The following is a 19,539-nucleotide window of genomic DNA, read 5'->3' on the forward strand; positions in this document are numbered from 1 at the left end:
TTGGAAGAGCATTACTCCACCCTGTCTATAATATTTTTGCTAAAACAAAACTTGGGAGGGTATTTTAGGGCCTCAAAGTAGTAAATCTTAACCTATCAACTTTTGCAAGTGCTAGTTTCAATAATTAGTGCTGAGGGAGGTCAACTAAGCTTGGTGATGCTAGGGAAAAAGAAATCAATATCATGTCTCTGAAGGAAAATTGACTTCTTAATCTAATACACAAGTAACATGGATCATTCTACAGCCACCTAGAGTTCTCTGTCCTTTTGTTTTTTACTTTTTTCTGCTTAGGGATGGCAAATGGGACAGTGCGGGTGCGGGATGGTGCGGGTTTAAAGGTATGCGGGGCAGGGCGGGACGAGGCGTTGAAATAATTTTTTAAAAGGCTGATGCGGTGCGGTGCGGTTGTGAGCTTTCGCAGTTTGCACATGTTTACTGGATTTGACCTATTGTATTATCCAGTAATAAGACATGACTTCTGCAACAAACCTTAAATAGCATAACATCTATTTAAATGTTTGATACTTCATAAAAACAAAGTAAATCATTTATAACCTCTTCTGTTTTTCAAGTACACCTTTCAATTAGAATGTTAATTAAGTTAGAAATTATGAATAAAAGAAAAAGTTAGACATTTAAGGGAATATAAAATGTAGTTTAGACAAATATTTTTATGATTAAATAATTAGCATTTATCACTTAATCATCTAATGAAGGTTCGAAAATTGTTTCCAAATTCCAATACCATAAGCATAACGTTTAGGTTTTTTTCAATTTCCAGCTTTCCCATTATGAATTTCATACTGAATGAGGGAATTCTCAAATCCAATTGAACAATTCAATACATGAGCATAAGCTTTTCATTTTTTGATTGATGAAATCTAAAATCCAGCAACAAAATTAATTAAAACAAATTAGCAAAATGAAAAAAAAAAAAAAAAGAAGAAGAACTTATGGGGGGCGGGTGGACGCAGGTGTGGGTGTGGGGCAAGTGGATGCGGGTGCAAATGCTATGCGGGGTGGATTGAAATCTTCACGAGTTTATGCGGGTTTGCCCCACAACCGCACCCCACCGTTTGCCATCCCTATTTCTGCTGAAGGAAAACAATGTGATCAGACCCAACATGAGTTTACCTATGTTTGGTTAAAGCCCTGGTCGCTGTGGGCCACAATTTATGAAAATGCAACCTAATGCAGCAGCAGTAAGCACTACCCAGTTTAATGAAGAATAGGCGGCACAGTCGATAACGAAAAGGTTCAGCTTATACCACATATTAGCACTCAAATTTCATTTAAAACATTGCAGAAGAGCGTGTAAAACATCTAATAAGCTGATTCTCAAAAACCTTAGCTCCTCTCCACAACCTGTATTCAGCAGCATTCAGAGAGATCAACCCCATGCATAACCTACGCGAAGGTCCAGCTAAAATATAACATAATACTACCTTATGTGGTGACGCCGCCTTACAAAAGTAAGACATAAGAATACAAATAGCATATCAATGTTTTACTAGGGTGTGCATTCGAATCGGTTTATCGATAAATCGAATCGATTATTTGTTATCGAAATCGAAATCGAAAAAATCGAAACCTTATTGAAAAGATAAGGATAAGCATATGTACAAATCGATAATCGATAAGTAATTATCGATAAGGGTCAAAATCGAATCGATAAATCGAATGCACACCCCTATGTTTTACAATGAAGCTAGATTGAAGAGTTCCAAAATGTTTATTTACTGCAGCAGCTCATGGTGATGGGAATTATAGAGGTTCAACATGAGGGTACATAATACACACATAGCATCGACATGTTCAAAGTACACACTAATATAGAAGCTTGATCCAACATCAAGCTTAGAAAACAAACAAGATTATTTTAATATAAGCTTACATTTCAATGACAAAATAAACCCGCAATTAGTCATCTGCATGCTTCACAACAGTAACAGGACACGTAGCGTTATTCACAACATAGTTGCTAACGCTGCCCATGATAGCCCTGTAATAAAAAGGAGGAAAAACTAAACGTTAGAATATTCCTATTAATGATCATGAGATTTTTACTGAAATCCCAATGGATAGATAGATTCCAAGTTTATTCAATCTATGAAAATACATTTGGAAAAGAAAAGGCAATGAATCCATTTTGATATAATACACAACATGACATTCAATCACAAAAGGAATTATAGAAAGGATTAGACCTCTTGAGCTTTCCAAGCCCTCTGTTCCCTATGACAAGACAGCTCAAGGGAGTTTTGTCAATTGCTTCACATAACTTCTCTCGAGCATCTCCCCAGTAAATTTTCAGGACTACCATTATCTGCTAACAAAAGAAAAAAAAATGTAAGAATACTTAATCTAGGTATGCTTACTGAGAAACACCGGATCTCGTAAAATAAGAGAAAATATCACCTCCTTCTGTCTAGCAGCAAGGGTTACCATATCCAATGTTTCTGGGTCAGGGTTCACCCCATACTTCTTCATTGTGTGGGCATCGCAAAACTCGGATAAAGGAATTAAAGCTGCAAAAAGCTCCCAAAAAATGTATCAGATATTCAACCAATACAAGCCCAAGGTGTGCGTACATACTGCCCTCCCTAGACCCTAGTTGTGAGACTATACTGGGTATTTTGTTGTTGGTTCTCAGGAAGCTAGTATAACTCTTTGCAGCTAGACATGTCAAAGAAGTTATTCATAAATAAAAGGTGCAAGCATGAACTTGATGATTCCGGACATGCAACACTTTACCCAGTAAAAGATTAAACACTTTGCTGAAGGTATATTAATATTCGTAATTGTTGAGACTTCACAACTATATGTACTCTAATGCAATCTTGTTTCCTATCCCCATAATGACCAAGAATTTTTTTGTTGGTTGGGGGGGGGGGGGGGGGGGGGGTTAAATCATCCATCTCTACTGCTTAGATGGATGCTTTAACCAAAAGCAAAGTCTTGGTGAATGAAAACTTTCTGAAAGCACATCAAAAATCTGTTCTTTAATGAAATCAAGAAAATCCTATACATGGACATGCAATTTAACCCTATCCAGTTCTCCAGAATTCGCAGATCCATGACATCCGACCAACAAGGGCAAAAGGCAGATATTTTTCTAGGTACATCCAAGGATGTACGCAGGATTTCTCGTAAGTGGTGTTGATATTTAAAGAAATAGATGAACAATCCAATATAATGACATCATATAGTAAAAAATACAGTTCAAGTCCGATTAATAAAGTATATTACCACAACTCTCCTCAGCGAGTTTTTATTTACTCTTTTGAAATGGACATAGCACTTAGTACTTCTTTTTGTATGTATGAACCCAACATAATCACTAAAAGACTTTTCATTTTTCGATTTTGCAAATAAGTCTTGATCAATTTCGTAGATGAAAAATAGATAAGATAGCAAGATAACTTACAATAGAAATAGCAGCAAGTAGCACACAAAAATCCCCAAAATTGCAAATTGCAAGGAATGAGTGATTTTTTATTTTTATTTTTTTTGTTGTTGTTAGGGTCTTACGTTTGATGAAATAATCAAGTTCGAGAAGACATTGAAACTATATTTACCGCTGAATTAAACCAAACTCATATTTGGCCCCTTGATATGGTTTTCCCTTAAAGCTAAGAGGTCAATAATTAGCGCTTTGCTTTTGTTCGACGCCTAGACCCAACGATGCTCAAAACTTCAAAAAATACATGGATGTAAGTGTAACTATTTAGGTTTGAACCCGTGACATTCCACAAAAATATTAGGCATGTAACCGTGAGAGCTGAGACTTTCCATGTGATAACTATGTCATTTCAATCTTTTTATTGTTATTTACTGTCCTAAAGAAACTATGAACTATTAGCTCTGGCCAAAGCTACAAACGCCAGCACTCAAATACTTCAATCTAGACAAAAGAAAGCAGCATCTTTTGCAAAACCACCAGTATTAGCAATAAAGATTGTAAGGTACAGTATTTGAGTTAGTTATTTCACCCAAAACACAAAAAAGGCTTAGACGACGACCAACATAGAAATCGATCATAGAAGAGAAGAGAAATGATAACATACGAGAACCAGTGGCCTCCCAGAGCTGCATCTCGCCTTCTTCATAATGACCTTCAGGACGAACAGTGACCAGAATAAGGTGATCCCCTTTATGAAGGATGTTGTCAATGGCCCATTTCAGAGCTTTCTTGCTGCATGCTGAGAAATCCACTGCCACCCCTACAAATCTACCTCCTTCCATCCTCTCTATTCAACAATCTGAAGATGGCCTCGAGTTTTCTTTTTCTTTTTCTTTTTGGGTCTTGATTGATCCTTGTAAGAATGAGCTAGTGAAGACTTCGAACAATATAAAATAGGAAAGGCAACTGGGACACGACTATTCAAGAAACAACGAGGTAGTGCGATGTTGATTTGGCAATTCAGTCGTCGCATATTTGCCACCACACATAACAGCCAAAAAATGTTGTGTTGGGACCCACTTTTTATGCCTGATGATATTTCTTCTTCTCTGTCTTTCTAAAGAACAGGGCGGGTGTTACCTGTTCAGAGTTTTAGTGGGCTTGGCGCTTGGGCATAAGAATTGTGAGAAAAAAAATATTAAAAGTAAAAATAGTATTTAAAAATTAGAATTGTCTTGGAATATAAATATAATTTGGGACTTTTTTTGAATGTTTGTGAGTTCTTTGAAGTAAAAAAATTGAAAAATATTTTTTTTTTTAGAGTTTTTTAAATTTTCGAAAAATTTGAAATTCTCAGGTGAAATTTGAAATTTTCATGACAAAATATTAATTTCGAAAAAAGTAAAAAAATTCCGAAAAAGTAAAACTTTTTTTATGGCCAAACGGGCCCTTAATTAATACAAATAGGAAAGGTTTTTTTTTTGGCTTAAAGATGAGAAATTATTATTATGCGGGAAATTAAAGAGAGTTATTACAGTCCGGGACTGATCTTAACGAAGCAGTCCCTAGTAAGTCTTTGCGAAAAGTAGAGAAAGCAAATAAAGGTGGTTCACTCCACAAGTGAAATTCACACTCAGCGTTAATAGGTGAATTACAACTGCTCCCAAACTGCGTCAGTGTGTGCGCTACTTGGTTTCCTTCGAGGTAGACATTCCTTACATCCGGCTGGTCCAGTGCGTCGAGCGGGAACCTGCAATCATAAAAAACATGAACATTTGCTTTGTTGTGAAGTTTGTCCTGTAATAGGTAGAGTAATACCCAGAGGCGGACCCGGAATTTGAGCGCGGCGGGAGCACCACTAACCTTAAATATGCCAATAATTAACGATAGAATTTTGTGCGCAGTTCTTTAAGAAATTAATAAGTATGACAACTTATCCGCAATATATAAACAACTATAAATTTGTAAAGAAAGAAAAAGCACTAAGCAAAGAGTGAAAGATAACTTTGCAAAATAGGTGCTATAGGAAGCAATGTTGATAGAAGTGGTATCGCCCGACACTGCTTTTATATATATTAAATATATGTAAGTAATATGCAAAAATAAACATTGTTATTAGTGTTTTGTTATAAAATATTTTGACAAAACTGGTTTACTAAGTCTGTAATGAAGCCTTCAATTTTGCGTAAGAGGCCAAGGTTTCGAAACCTGCAAGGTTAAGGGACAGAAACTATCATCGAATCCAAAAATATAAAAGAAAACAAAAGAAAGAAAAAAAAATGCTAATTTTGCTTGAAGTAGGTCTTGAACACTAGAGTGAATGGTAAGGAAAGCTGGAAAGATGCTTAAACTAGCAGCTCAACCATTGCTACCGTCCAACTTTTGTTTGTCAGGGGGGCCAAGTAAATTATTTAAGGGATCCTATATGGATATACAATACACATAAAATCTATATATATATGGTTTTTGCCGAGCCTAACAGGTTCCGGTAATCCCGCACCCTCCACTGTAGGTCCGCCTCTGATAATACCTAGCAATCTGTTTCTACTATAATCTATGTTCATTTTTTTGTAAAAGCAAATTCCAATTCCTTTAGTAGGGCAAGAATTTCTCCTTGGATTGGTAACGAGACAATTATGTGACTGGAGAATCCATCAATAGGAAAGGCATTGCCTCTACTGAGATTGAACTTCAATTTTTCAGATTTATCATTCTGAAGAATCTTCAACTGTTAGGCCATCTCTATCAAGTGGCAAATGGAACACTTAAACTTGATAATTTAATATTTTGAGTCCTTAACATTGAATTTATTGTGTTTTAGCATTATAAATTCAAATTTAATATAGCGACACGTGAGATTTCACTAGCTTTAAATACATCTATTTATTTGACTAGTTCCATTTAATAACCAAGTTGTTGTATCCTCCAATATGATCAGCCACTTAATGATACATTTGAGTTCTACAAAAAAGCGACCAAAAACCGTCCAGCTTGAACGAAAACTGGAAAAAAAATATTTTACATTTTTTTTAAAATAAATTTGGTTGGTATATTGGTCAAAAAGTTGACCGAGCTGGTCAGACTTGCTTAGTCAAAGAAACTTTTTCATTACCGACCAACTTTGGTAGGTAATGTGGACCCAACTTTTTAAATTTTAATAATTATATTATTATTTAAAATATTTTGTAAAATTTAAAGAATTTGTATTTAAAATTACCGACCAACGTTGGTCGGTTAATGCAGGGGATGCATTTACCAACCAACTTTGGTCGGTATATTTTATTTTCTGGAAAATAACCGATCAAAGTTGGTCGGTTATTAGGTCAACATTCGTCAAAATTTTGAATTACTTTTATATTTACTATCTAAATAATATAAATGTAATCCATTAACACTTTTATAACACAAATAATGAATACACTAACATATACGATAACATGTCATATATGTAGTTAAAGTAGTACAACGAAGCGTGTTATATATATATATATATAGATATAGGTCAAACGTTTTGTTTTTAATATTCAACGATGCACTAAGTAAGTTATAAGTCGATGAATCAATTTACAAATAGATATATTTGATGTTAAATTATATATACTAATTAGGATCTTCACAAGTCTATCCCTAAAAGAACCTGACCCTATGGACCCTATTGGTTCTCGGGGTCGAGAAAAGGCTAGGAAGGGAAAGAGGAGGGTAGATAATAATACTCCCTCTTTTCCACCCTTTTCAGAGATGCCTATGTCTTATCCTCCACCACACGGCTATACTGAGCTTCCACAGCATCACGAGCCCTACACGATCATCCAGACACCAGGTCTTTCATCATAGGGTCATAGGACTAAATGTCCGACATACAGTCCAGCTGCCTCACGGCCACGTCGATCGCAGCCATCTTCATCGCAGCCATCTATATCGCATGCCTACATATCACAGCCACATGGATCGCATCCATCCATGTCACAGCCACTCGGGTCATAGCCACTCGGGCGACAACCATCAGTATCACAGCCACTTGGGTCGCATCCAGCTATGTCGCAGTCACAAGGATCGCAACCATCTTCATCAGTGACTCCATCTATTTCAGGCCTTCGCCTGCGAGGCAGTAGCTCTGACCCCCTACACCGTCCACACATGCCTCTGATACACATGCTTCGGACGATGATGACGAAGAAGTGCATTATGATGAATATAGCAGGATCATCATAGTCCCTAAGGATGATGGGTAAGAGTTATTTATTATTTTTGCGTCTATTATTTTGTAACATTTTTACTAAGATATTAGTGTGTTTTTATTGTTAAATTGCAGGTTCAAGCCGAGTAATAAGACTACGAGGATTATCACCAATGGCATCAGAAAGCTTTATGATGGCCTTTATACGACTTGGACTAATTTCCCATTCTCGCTGAAGGAGCAAATTTTCAATCAGTTTAAGGTATAAATGTTCTTTTAAGCAGTTTAATAATTTATATTTATGATGTTTCCATATAATATTTAACTTTGAAATACAGATCAAGTGTGTATGGGAAGACCTCTATAGCGCGGAAATGGCTGAAAATTTTTATCATAAAGCTCGCAAAAGATTGGCGGATGCTTTCTCCGATTCTAGAAAGAAGAACAAGAGGCCTGGCTGGTTACTTCAGAATTTATGGGATGATTTGCAAAGGCAATAGCTTACAGCAGAGTCCTTAGAGATGAGCGAAAAAAGAAAGAAAGCTCGCGCATCTGAGAAGGGAGGCTCCTTGTACGCTGGAGGTGCGATCAGCCTAGGGACAATAAAAAGAAGATTGGTACGTAATTGCTTAAATTATTTTACTTTTCTAAGTATATCTATTCTGTTTATTAACTAAACTAATTTGTTTTCAGGAGAAGAAGTTGGGGCATCCAATGATCCATGATGAGCTATTCAAGGAGACGCATATTATAAAGAAGAAGAAAGAGACGAATCAAGAAAGGTGGATCGAGGACCGGGCCTCGATTGCATATGTAAGCTTTAATTTTCTTTAAGTATTATAATTTACTTTTATAAGAATTTTGAAATACTAATTTAATTTAAAATAATATAGGGTCGCTACCAAAGTAACGTGGAGGAATTCATTCGTAGTCATCCAGCTGGTGAATCGGGAGAGCCAACCCAACTTTCGGACGAGGGTCCTGAAAGAATATGGTTGGAGTCTATTGGCGGTCCAAAATGGGGGAAGGTATACGGGCTTCCTACTAAAAAATTCCATCGCTATAAGTGTGGAATGCAAGGAATAGGGACTACCTCGCAAGGCGAGCAACTTAATATGGAGAGCCTCTCCTCTATGCGGGAGACAGTGACAAAGCTCACATCCGAGCTAGAAGCGGCCAAGGAAAGAGAAAGGGTTAGAGATGCTCAATTCCTTGGCATGCAAGCTCAAATCAGAACTCTCCTATCTACTGGAGCTTTTTTGTTGCCCCGATCTTATGGTCTGATACATACAAATAACGAACGAGCCGACTTTACAGCAGGAAATGCAATTTTAGTAAAGGCCGATAACGCAGAAGTACCCCCGCGCTCGTGAGTCATCGCCGGAGGGTCGACCTCCGCGTGATCGTTCCTCTCGTCCTGCTCATGATCATTCCTCCCGTCCTTCCCGTGATCGTTCTTCCCGTCCTCCACAAGACCGTTCTCTATACCGTCTTGTAGATGAAAGTTCATCATACGGTGATAATGATGTTGTACAAAACACCCCTTGACTTTTATATAATTTGAACTAGACAAATAGAACCAGTTTTGAACTTGTTGTAATTAGTTTTAACTTGGTTTTGGATTGTTATGTTCAATTGAACTTTAATTTGTTAGTTTTAAAGTATTTATTGAATGTTTGATTGTTGTTGTGTTGTTGTTGTTGTTGTGTTTCTGTTGTTGTTGTTGTTGTTGCTGGCAGGTGGTGTAGCAACCAAAACAGGCATTTTATGCCAAAATTAAACCCAGGAAAACCGACCAAAGTTGGTCGGTTTTTAATAAAAAATAAATAATAATAATTGCATATTACCGACCAAAGTTGGTCGGTATTTATTTAAAAAAAAATTAATTGACTATTACCGACCAAAGTTGGTCGGTTAATGAACAATGAATTCCCGGAATTCAACATTACCGACCAACTTTGGTCGGTATGTTACCTGCACTGTTCAGGTTACCGACCAACGTTGGTCGGTAATGTTAAATTTTAATTATTTTAAAAAAATATATATTTTCAGTTACCGACTAAAGTTGGTCGGTTTTTTTTAATTTTAATAATTAATAAAAAAACATAAATTAAATACACCGACCAACTTTGGTCGGTAAAGTTAAATTAATAAAATATATTTCCGACCAAAGTTGGTTGGTAAATCATTTAAATTCTTCAGATGGTTGTTTTAATATACCGACCAACGTTGGTCGATATATTAAAACGACCATCAAAATACCGTCCAAGCGTATTTGGCCGCGTTTTGATCAGTAATTGGCCATAACCGACCAAAGTTGATCTGTTTTTCTGATCGGTATTTAGCGGATAGTGAGAAGAGTTATACTTGAGGCTTTATATAAACTAATTTTTGGAAAGCGCGTGTACCCTATATGAATGAGTATACGATTTTTAAAAATTACGTAAAAGTATTAAACAATGTGTATGAGTTAAAAAAAAAATAAAGAAAAAAGTATAAGTTCCTAAAAATAATTAATGTTGTTTATATGTATAAGCTAGCTCAATAGCAAGAGAATTTTAACCCACTGAAGTTCCCGGATGCCTTGCTGGAGACCCTCCTTCTTTTGGGATTAATTAACACAATATATTTGATATAAATTAATTAAATTATAAGATTCAAATAATAATAATAATAATAATAATAATAATAATAATAATAATAATTATAATAATAATATTATCTCATCTTCTCTGAAATTAGATTAGATTATCTAAACTTGCATGGAAATAAAACGATTATTTAAATTGGATATTCTATCATTAAGTGGCATATCATAAGTATTTACCGAATTTAATATTGAGTTAAAGAGTATAATAATGGTTGAAAGAATCTATATCCAGTTATATTTATTAGAATATGTATTTACTTTCTGTACATAAATGTAGATGATGATTATATTTTATTGAAGGGTAATCATAACATGAAAAAATTGACAGCTATAAATTAAGAGCTTGTTTGGCCAAGTTTTTAGCGGGCCAAAAGTATTTTTTTTTTTTGAAAAGAAATACTTTTTTAGAAATTCAAGGTACTTGGCCAAGATAGAGATGTGCTTTTGAGCAACAGCAGAATCAGATTTTCTACTTTTGGGAAGAAGCTACAAATTTTAGCTTCTTCCTAAAAGCAGAAGCAGAAAATTAATTTTTTCAAGACAACAATATTCTCACCATAAATTTATATTTCTCAAATTATCTCTCATTAGTTTAATATTCTTTTTAAATTTTATAACAATTTAAGGAGTAAATTGTTAATTTATACTGATTTAATAATGCATTTTTATATATTAAATTTATCATGTAAATAATAAAATGCACACGCAAGTATACGTGATCGACAAGTAATATAATGATAAGTTGAGTGTCGAACCCACAGTGACTTGTATAAACTACTCACTAAATCACTAAAATTGTTATTCAATCCAGCTAAAATCAAAGTCCAATAAGATGATTATATTATACTACAATTCTAAATAATAACTAAATTATCAAGTAACGAATTGATTGTTGTGTATTTAGTAGAGACAAGTATTCCAGGGTTGTGATCGATTCACCATTCGTATTGTGTTCTTATTAACTCTCCCCTTCATATAATTCACTCATGGTTGCTAATTAATCGATAAATGCTCTCATAGCCTTCTCCCGAAGTACTACTCACCTATTCTCAATAGATTAACGCCTATATTCCTGTGAAATCAATCTATTAAGAACGCATTAAGATCACGATATTTAATTAAGCACGGTGACTAGGTATATTCCTATCCTAACCACAAATCGGCTCCCCTTAAGGGTTAAGATCATGCTCTCTTCAATTCTTCTCTAATCTAAACACGGCTTTCCCAAGCATAGCATAGATAGTAAATAGAACCTAACTGTTGGCCAGACAATTAAGCAATTAAACACAGAATTGAAGAAATAACCATATATTGGTGAATTATAATCAAGGTTAAGTTAATATCAAACAACAATCACAACCCCAGAACAATGGGTGTTTAGCCACTCATGATGTAATCAAACAATTGCATAATTGTTGAATCAATTGAAAATACTAGAAAAAGATGAAGAAAACTGAGAATTCCCCGCTTCCTCACGATCCCGTGTGTGTTTTTACTCCAAAGTGGCGTCTCCCCCTTCAAAAATAGGTTTAGTCTTGCTTTTATACGTGTTGGGTAGGTCTAGGGCCGAAATAACCTTGTCCCGGGCGAAATAGGACACATTTCACGTCACCGGCGCCCATCCCGGAGCCAGGCGCCCTCTACGGCGCCCAAAAATAATCCCTACTGTTTTTTACGCCACAGGTGGCGCCAGGCGCTGCCTGTGGCGCCCAACTGGCCCTTTTTCCTGGTTTCTTTCGTTTTGGCTCAAATTTTGCGCGTTTTGCCCTGTTCTGTTTGAAATTTGGAAAAACGTAAAATATGAAAGTTGTATCCCTTTGAGTTAACTTTCCAACCATATATTGTGGAGACCAAATGGAGTTCTGAGCAAAAAGTTATATCCATTTTACTAGACAGTGCGCAATATGCCTACTCGATTCTTTGTTCGCTCTAACTATCATCCGTTGACCCCCAAACACGATTCCGGCTTAATTCCTTGAGCTTTTACTCAGACTTCAAAGCTCCAAATCACTTGAATTCATTCCATAACATTTATATAGCTCGAAATCACTCCTACAAGGCATAAAACACACAGTTAGTGCAAGACACTAGCGATTAAAGCTCAAACTCAACATAGTGCAGTAAATTTGAGTGTAATATTCGACTAAAATACGTAATTATAGCCTATCATCATGCACCAATCGTGTTGCGGTAAAAAAATGATCAGTCCGAAAAATGGCTAATCCGTGCTATTTTTACTTTCTTAAAGGGTCTAATCTGCTGGAAGCCCAGTGGGCTTCATCGCAATATTATGGGTCATTGAGAAAAGGCCCAAGAATAAGAAAGAGAACACACCTTAACATGGAAAAAGGGAAGAGGGGTTATGCCATTTCCACAGTGAAAGCTTCAGGGTTTAAGGAGAGAAGAAGAGAGAGAGAGATGGGGGGAGTGAGAAATGGATGGTTGGGGCAAATGGGTTTCAACAAAGGTGGAGGAAACATCAATTGGTTCCCGAGGCACATGGCTGGCTGCAGCTACCCGTGCTATTCGCCAACGCCTCAAACTCTCTGACCTTGTATTGAAGTCCGCGATGCCCGTATATGTTAATACAACAACTATATATATATTAAATTTCTTTTTGTTGATAATGTATAGTACATGTTTTGCTGCGTAATTTGATTTTTGTGGGGTGTGTGTGTGTGTGCAGATACCATTGTCTTCGGCGAACGAAGACTTGCAACCAATGCTTTCTGGAAAAAGGCGAGTCATTGCCCTCAATAAGCAAGATTTGGCCAACCGCAACCTCATGCATGTATCTATTTTTCTATCTCTCATCTTCCTTCTACTAAATCTTACTCCCTCCATTTCAATTTAGACTATGTAGTTTCACTTGGCACAAAATTTAAGAAAAAAAGAGAAAGACTTTTGAAACATGTAATCCTAAAACCTTTACGGGGCACATTAAGGTAAGAGGTTCTCATTAAGGTAAAGCGGGTAAAACGAAAAGTTTAAAGTTAAATTGTTTCTAAATATGGAAATGTATTATTCTTTTTGAAACGGACTAATAAGGAAAGTGTGTTACTTATTCCTTTTCAAAGTTTGGGTATTTTTGTCCTTTTTGGAGCTTTTAGGGAGCTTAGTAGACTATATTGATTATTCATTTTCTGTAAAATCATGTTCCTTGTACCTTTTTGAAATGATTATGGTGATTAAGTTAAATTGTCCAAAGACAGTGCTGCATTTGCTACTTATTTACTGAGGGTCTAGCAAGAATAAGTAGAACCTTAAGGAACCATCCTAAAGTTGCATCTATTGATCATGCATGTATTAACATATGCTTTCTGTTAGCGAATGCAATAGAAAATTTATTTTACCGTTTTTTTTTTTTTAATTAAACCATCCACCCAAGTTTTTATCTCCTGTGGTGTTGGGGGGTTTGGTATAGACCCTTACCCTGTTTATTCATTAGCAAAATAGTACAAGGAGGGGAACAAAGGCCAAAACCTCATAAGTCACACTGATCTAGAATGGCTAGGCCTATAAATTATAAAAGAGCTACTATAACATGATATGGTTCGGTACAGCAGTAGCTCTTTCCTTATCGTTTAAGGAGGATCAAATATCCATCCTGAGTGCTTCTTTGGTCTGATTCTGAAATTCGGAATCTGTCTTCTATCCATAGTCATTGCATTTCTGGCCTCAGCAGGCATTTCAGTTTCATTGAGGAAGATGGTCTGTTGCGCGAGAGTAGCAGCATGTTTGGCTAAACCATCAGCCACTTCATTTCCTTCCCTGTAGCAGTGTTTTATCTTGATGCCATGTTGTTGCACCTTTTGCTGAATAAGTGTGACTGCCTCTTTTAGTCTCCATGGGGTATTGTATTTCCCTAGGATCATGTTAACAACCAGGAGAGTCTCTAATTCCAGTATTAGTTCTTGACAGTTGTGATCACAACACCAGAGAATAGCAAACAAGGCCGCTTGCACTTCGGAGTAATTGTTAGTCAAGAAATGTACTGGTGCGGAGAAAGCCATGATCATTTGACCATTTCTCTTCCTAACAACACCCCCAATGCCTGCTTTGCCTGTGTTTGCGGAGAAACTTCCATCTGTGTTTATTTTCCATTGATTACTGTCAAGGGGCTCCCAAAGAACCATAGTACTCTTCAGATGAATCTTGTAATCCTCTGCCACCTTGCATAAATTGTTCCATGTCCAATTCCAATCCATCTAGCTGTATTTTTGGCCCATGGATACCTTAACCTGAAAAAGAACTTGTTGACATATTCTAAAAATGGAGATAGTCTTCTTACCATATTTCTTACCGCATCTGGCCTTCCATATTTCCCAGCATATTATGGTTGGAGTGATTTGCAGTAGAAACTTATGAACATTGTTTTTTGGGTGTTTGTTCCACCATTGAGTTATGATGCATGGAATATTCCTTCCCGTGGTTCGAAATCCAAGTGGAGTGGACATAGTGTTCCATACCTTCTTTGCTGTGTTGCTAGTTGCGAAGACGTGGTTCATGGTTTCTTCTTCTGGCACCCTGCAACAACAACAACTAGATATACCGTTAGTTCCAAACTTCAGCACTATTTTACCGTATGACATACTCTTGCTAGCACATGGCAAAGACAATGCAGTTACTTATCTCTTTGGCATTTTATGTTTTCTCTAACAGTGCTCTAGTTGTACTAAGAATCTCAAAGCTGTGCAGTCTAAGTATGCTAGCATCTGTGGTGTTACTAGTTAGTTCTTTCAATTGTATTGCCACTAACATTAAATATATCTGACAATCGCTATTAAAATTTGACATTATTTTGTTATATCGAGTTCAAAAGTTTGGCTTCTTTGAGGGAATACTTCTTGGAAATTATATGAACCTAAAACTACTTGCTGTTGGCTTTTCAAATTTTAGTTGGTGAGACTTCTGTTTTCATTCCATGCAGGGATGGATTAGTTATTTTAATTCATGTAAACAAGAGTGTCTCCCAATAAATGCACACAGTAGAAGTTCTGTACAAAAGGTTAGTCATCCTTTTCTCCATGCTCTGATTTTGCTGAAAACTTGTGATTCATAGCTTGGTATTTGTACACATGTCAATTATGCTTTCACATTTTTAACTCTTTCTCTTCACAATACAACAACATGCCCAGTAAAATCTAACTAGTGGGGTCTGGAGAGAGTGATATGTACGCAGATCTTACCCCTAACCTGAAAAGGGTAGAGAGGCTGTTTCCAGGCTTTCTCTTCACAATAATAGTTTGCAAATTGAAAATGTAATCCCATAATTGAATTTTTCTCTTATTAGTATATCTAGAGAAATTTCTTAAGCATGCTTTACATGTTAAATAGAGAATGAATCAGGATTGTCAAGTACGATGTTCATAACCAAAAAGATTTATGACTCAACAACATGCGAGCGGTCTTCATTATAGTATTAACATATATTCCTGCAACCGAAAAACCACAATCTCAATTCTTTATACCCAAAAAGGTGCCAAATACCTTTGAACTTAATTAGTGTTGACATTGTTCATGAAGGATCGTCCGGCAAAATTGCACCTCCTGTTATATTATGAACCAGATACAGTAGAAGAAATTGAAAAGATTTCTTCACCTACATGATATCTGATACGTTTTATTCTTGATCGCATTGCTTGATGGTGCTACTTCTTTTGTAAAAAGAATCTTAAAGTTCCCAATTGTAATAAGTAGTCATGGGAAAGTATAAACTGAAACAACAAAAGTAAGAAGGAAAACTATAAAAGATAGGTAAAACCCTGATTAAAAAGTCTTAGTGGATACTCTAGCAAATATATTTGCCGTGAGAGCAAATGGATGTTCAGTTTCTCCATTCTTGTGCCTGAAACTGTGCTGTTAAACAACATATGTGCATTCAAACATCTAGTTAGTTGGATCTTGGATCAAGGAACTTGAGAATTTTTTATAGGTTGGCAATATGCATCTCTTCTGAGAGTTTTAATCCAAATCTCTATTGTTCATATTCCGAAGCTTCTTGATCTGGTCGAGTTTAAACTGAAGGAGGTTATGACAAGGGAACCTACTCTCCTTGCCATGGTGTTGGGTGTTCCGAATGTTGGAAAATCAGCATTAATCAACTCCATCCATCAAATTGCATTATCTCGATTTACAGGTGAGGCTTGTTTTTGTTGGCGATTCTTTTTGGGTGCTGTTATAGGAAGCTGATAGTGGCTATGTTATCGAGTGTATGGTCTATTGATGGTTGTGATCTTAGTGCAGGAGAAGATGAACTAGAGTGGGGCCTTTGCCTGGTGTTACTCAAGATATTGCTGGATTCAGGGTTAGAAATATTCAACAACATAAAGGGTCAGATTTTGCTGTTGTTGCTTGTCCCGTAATGGCTAAAGTTGATTGCTCCCATGTTCTACAAACACGAGCTGGCTCGGCTCCACTGTTAGAAAAAAAAAAAAAAAAAAAAACGTTTACGGGAGTACATTCATATATTAGACGCTAAAGTCACTAGTCTAGCAGGAAAACCAGTTACCTTCTCTGAGGTTCAGGTTGCATTCATGTGTATAAAGTGTTGTTCTGTTGATCCAGTCTTTAATTTTTATCTCTTATCTAAAAGAAAGATTCAATAGTGACTTTTAAACAACTGAAAGAAGTGGAAGACTAAATATGTGGTGACAAGAGTTAATTTATTCGAGAACTTCTTGTTAGAACTCATGGCATTCTCAGTTTTCCTGAATGATTCCTATGTCTATCTCCATACTTCCATGAGGTCCCGTGACTTTACGTAATATCGTGATTATTTTATCTTGGCATCACTTTTTATTGGTTGTTGTTTTGTTGGTTATTCTTACAACAACGACCCAGTAAAATCCTACGAGTGGGGTTTGGGGAGGGTAGTGTGTACGCAGACGTTACCCCTTGTTGGTTATCCGTGTTGATGCTAAAATACTAGTATTGCATACAGATTGCACATCGACCCAGCATATATGTGCTGGACACTCCAGGAGTGTTGGTTCCAAGTATCCCACATATAGAAACCGGGCTAAAGCTGGCTCTTGCAGGTATCTACCTAAAATTGTCCTCAAAGTTGTCTTATCCTACTGAGATTCTTGGATTTGTGATTATGTTTAGTATTGGAGGCCTGCAAATGGTCAGTTCTGAAAAGACTAGTCGCTTATGGCAAAGAGCTGGCTCAATTTTCTCGGCTCTTGTGCCCTAAGAGGACGGCCATTTCCAAACAAATCATAGTTTGGTAACTTTCTAATTTTGTTGCAGTACTTGATAGGCATGATTAATGTCCTTTCTAGCCTGCATAATCACTTCCCTTCCCACCATCTCTATAGCTCCAAAGCACAGAGTAAAGGAAACAAAATGATTACATGAAGTTAGTTTTTGGCGTTTACACTTTTGAGTCAGATACATTAGAAAAACTCCAGTCCAGTGCAGTTATTAGTTGGTCCATTTACTTGTCCACGTTGAAAATTTTCTTGTATCAATTCTGAAGTTATGTTACAACCCAAACAGTAGTATCACTTGTCAAATTGTATAAATACATCAATTACGAACTAATATCCAGTACAAAAAAGGGAGGAAGAGGTTTGCGATGCAGACTTCAGCAGTATCCATGACAATACTGTAGTAATTTATACCGGTCTAATATTAATTGCAATTCATATTTAATTTAACTAGTTTCTCGGCACGTGCATTGCACGTGTATACCGAGTTATGTAATATATAATTTCGTAAATGATATTAATATTATCAAAATAAAAGTTTGAGTAAATAATTATATCTAAGAAGCAGTGGCAAAGGCAGGATTTTCGATAAGGGGGTTCAAAAAAGAAAAAAGTTAAAAAATTAAATGAGATTGTAGCTAGTGGGAATTGAATTAATGACCTCACAAAGGTTTTGAACCCCCTTGACCACTAAGCTATGCTTTTGAGCTATGTCAAGGGGATTCAAAACATAATAATAGAGATAAAAAACAGATTTTGCCATATATATACAGTGTTATTTTTCGACGAAGGGGGTCCGGGTAAACCCCTTCCGCCCCGCTAAAAAGATAAATTACAAGCTTTTATGAATAACCAATATAAATGGCGCATGATAACTTATTTATTGAGATTAAGACGGTTGGACATCTTACCAAGCAATAGTTTTGTTTATTCTTATTTGAAAAGGTAGCAACGGTTGGAAACGAAAAAATAGGAAATAATTTTAGTTAGAATTGATTTTGGACATTAACAACTAATCTGAAGGATTTTACTCCTTCAAATAAATTTATTTTTTTCTTGGTATAAATAGGATATTTATGTTATTAAGATTTTTTTTTTTTTTTTACTTTTTTAGCATTGAGATTTCCACTTTTACAATAATATAGACATGGTAATAATTCTACTTAGCGAAAAGCAAAAATATTACTAATTGTGTGATTGAGTAATCCAAATAATCTGTTAAAATAGTATCAAATAAATTTATATTAAATAAAATATTTTATAACTAAATATGCATATGTCGCTTGTCAATTTTTGTTAACAGAAAGAATTTAGTGCATATTTGGAAAGAAAATAAAGAAGGTCATTGTGTTTCTCTTTCAGCCACTTGTCAAACAATTGCAGATCGGAANCCTTGTTTTAATTTATAAAAAATAGCAAAATAATTTCTGGAAATAAATCAAATATGATAAAATGATTAATGATACATAATTATCAAATTAAAAATACTAGAGTCAATTTTATAAATATAATTACAATTGAATCTTTAAAGAGGCTAGTATTGCAATTATATGCAATTTGGTTTTAAAAATACCAAATGAATTTTTTTTAAAAATATGCAAAAATCATGTTAGCTATGTTTTGATGTAAATATGAGAATAAAATAAATCGTTCACCAACATGGCAAATTTTGGGAATAATTATTGGATTTTATGGTATAAAAATAGGCAATAAATTGGTTTAAAAATCATCAAAAAATATCAAAACTCATGGGTGTGCTTATATATGCACAAATATACTATTTTGGAAGTATTTTGGGTACGAAAAATACATAGGGAAAAATTGGGTATCAACAATGTGTCTACACCGGTGGGTGACCCTATCTGGTCGATCGAGTCCATCGTTCGTGTGCTGTAGTGATTGGGGGTCTGGAGACCCGTGTAGACTTGTTGCTCTTAGATATGGTTGACTTCGATATCATATTGGGTATGGATTGGTTATCGCCCTATCACGCTATCTTGGACTGCCATGCCAAGACTGTGACCTTAGCGTTGCCGGGTATGCCTCGGTTAGAGTGGAGAGGTACTCCATGTTATTCTACCCGCAGCGTCATTTC

The 19,539-nt window shown here is 35.8% G+C and overlaps 2 protein-coding genes across 5 annotated transcripts; one reads left to right on the top strand and one right to left on the bottom strand.

Moving 5' to 3' along the window:
- Nucleotides 1-1,709: 1,709 nt before the first annotated feature.
- On the bottom strand, nt 1,710-4,401 carry LOC109208982 (universal stress protein PHOS32). The gene is made up of 4 exons (XM_019372146.1): nt 4,068-4,401; nt 2,419-2,528; nt 2,208-2,326; nt 1,710-2,002 (listed from the first exon to the last, which is right to left on the bottom strand). Exons 1-4 carry the CDS (start codon nt 4,243-4,245, stop codon nt 1,921-1,923), a joined length of 489 nt encoding a protein of 162 aa, XP_019227691.1. The 5' UTR covers nt 4,246-4,401; the 3' UTR covers nt 1,710-1,920.
- Nucleotides 4,402-12,635: 8,234 nt separating this feature from the next.
- On the top strand, nt 12,636-16,921 carry LOC109208983 (short integuments 2, mitochondrial-like). Of its 4 annotated transcripts, none has more exons than XM_019372148.1 (5): nt 12,636-12,811; nt 12,917-13,021; nt 15,161-15,238; nt 16,228-16,369; nt 16,477-16,921. In XM_019372148.1, exons 1-5 carry the CDS (start codon nt 12,665-12,667, stop codon nt 16,593-16,595), a joined length of 591 nt encoding a protein of 196 aa, XP_019227693.1. In that variant the 5' UTR covers nt 12,636-12,664; the 3' UTR covers nt 16,596-16,921. The 4 variants fall into 4 exon arrangements, with proteins under 4 accessions (XP_019227693.1, XP_019227694.1, XP_019227695.1 ...); XM_019372149.1 differs by having other exon boundaries at nt 12,636-12,805; XM_019372150.1 differs by having other exon boundaries at nt 12,636-12,784.
- Nucleotides 16,922-19,539: the final 2,618 nt, after the last annotated feature.

This window comes from Nicotiana attenuata, unplaced genomic scaffold, assembly GCF_001879085.1.
Source record: "Nicotiana attenuata strain UT unplaced genomic scaffold, NIATTr2, whole genome shotgun sequence".
In the NCBI taxonomy this organism is placed as follows: domain Eukaryota; kingdom Viridiplantae; phylum Streptophyta; class Magnoliopsida; order Solanales; family Solanaceae; genus Nicotiana; species Nicotiana attenuata.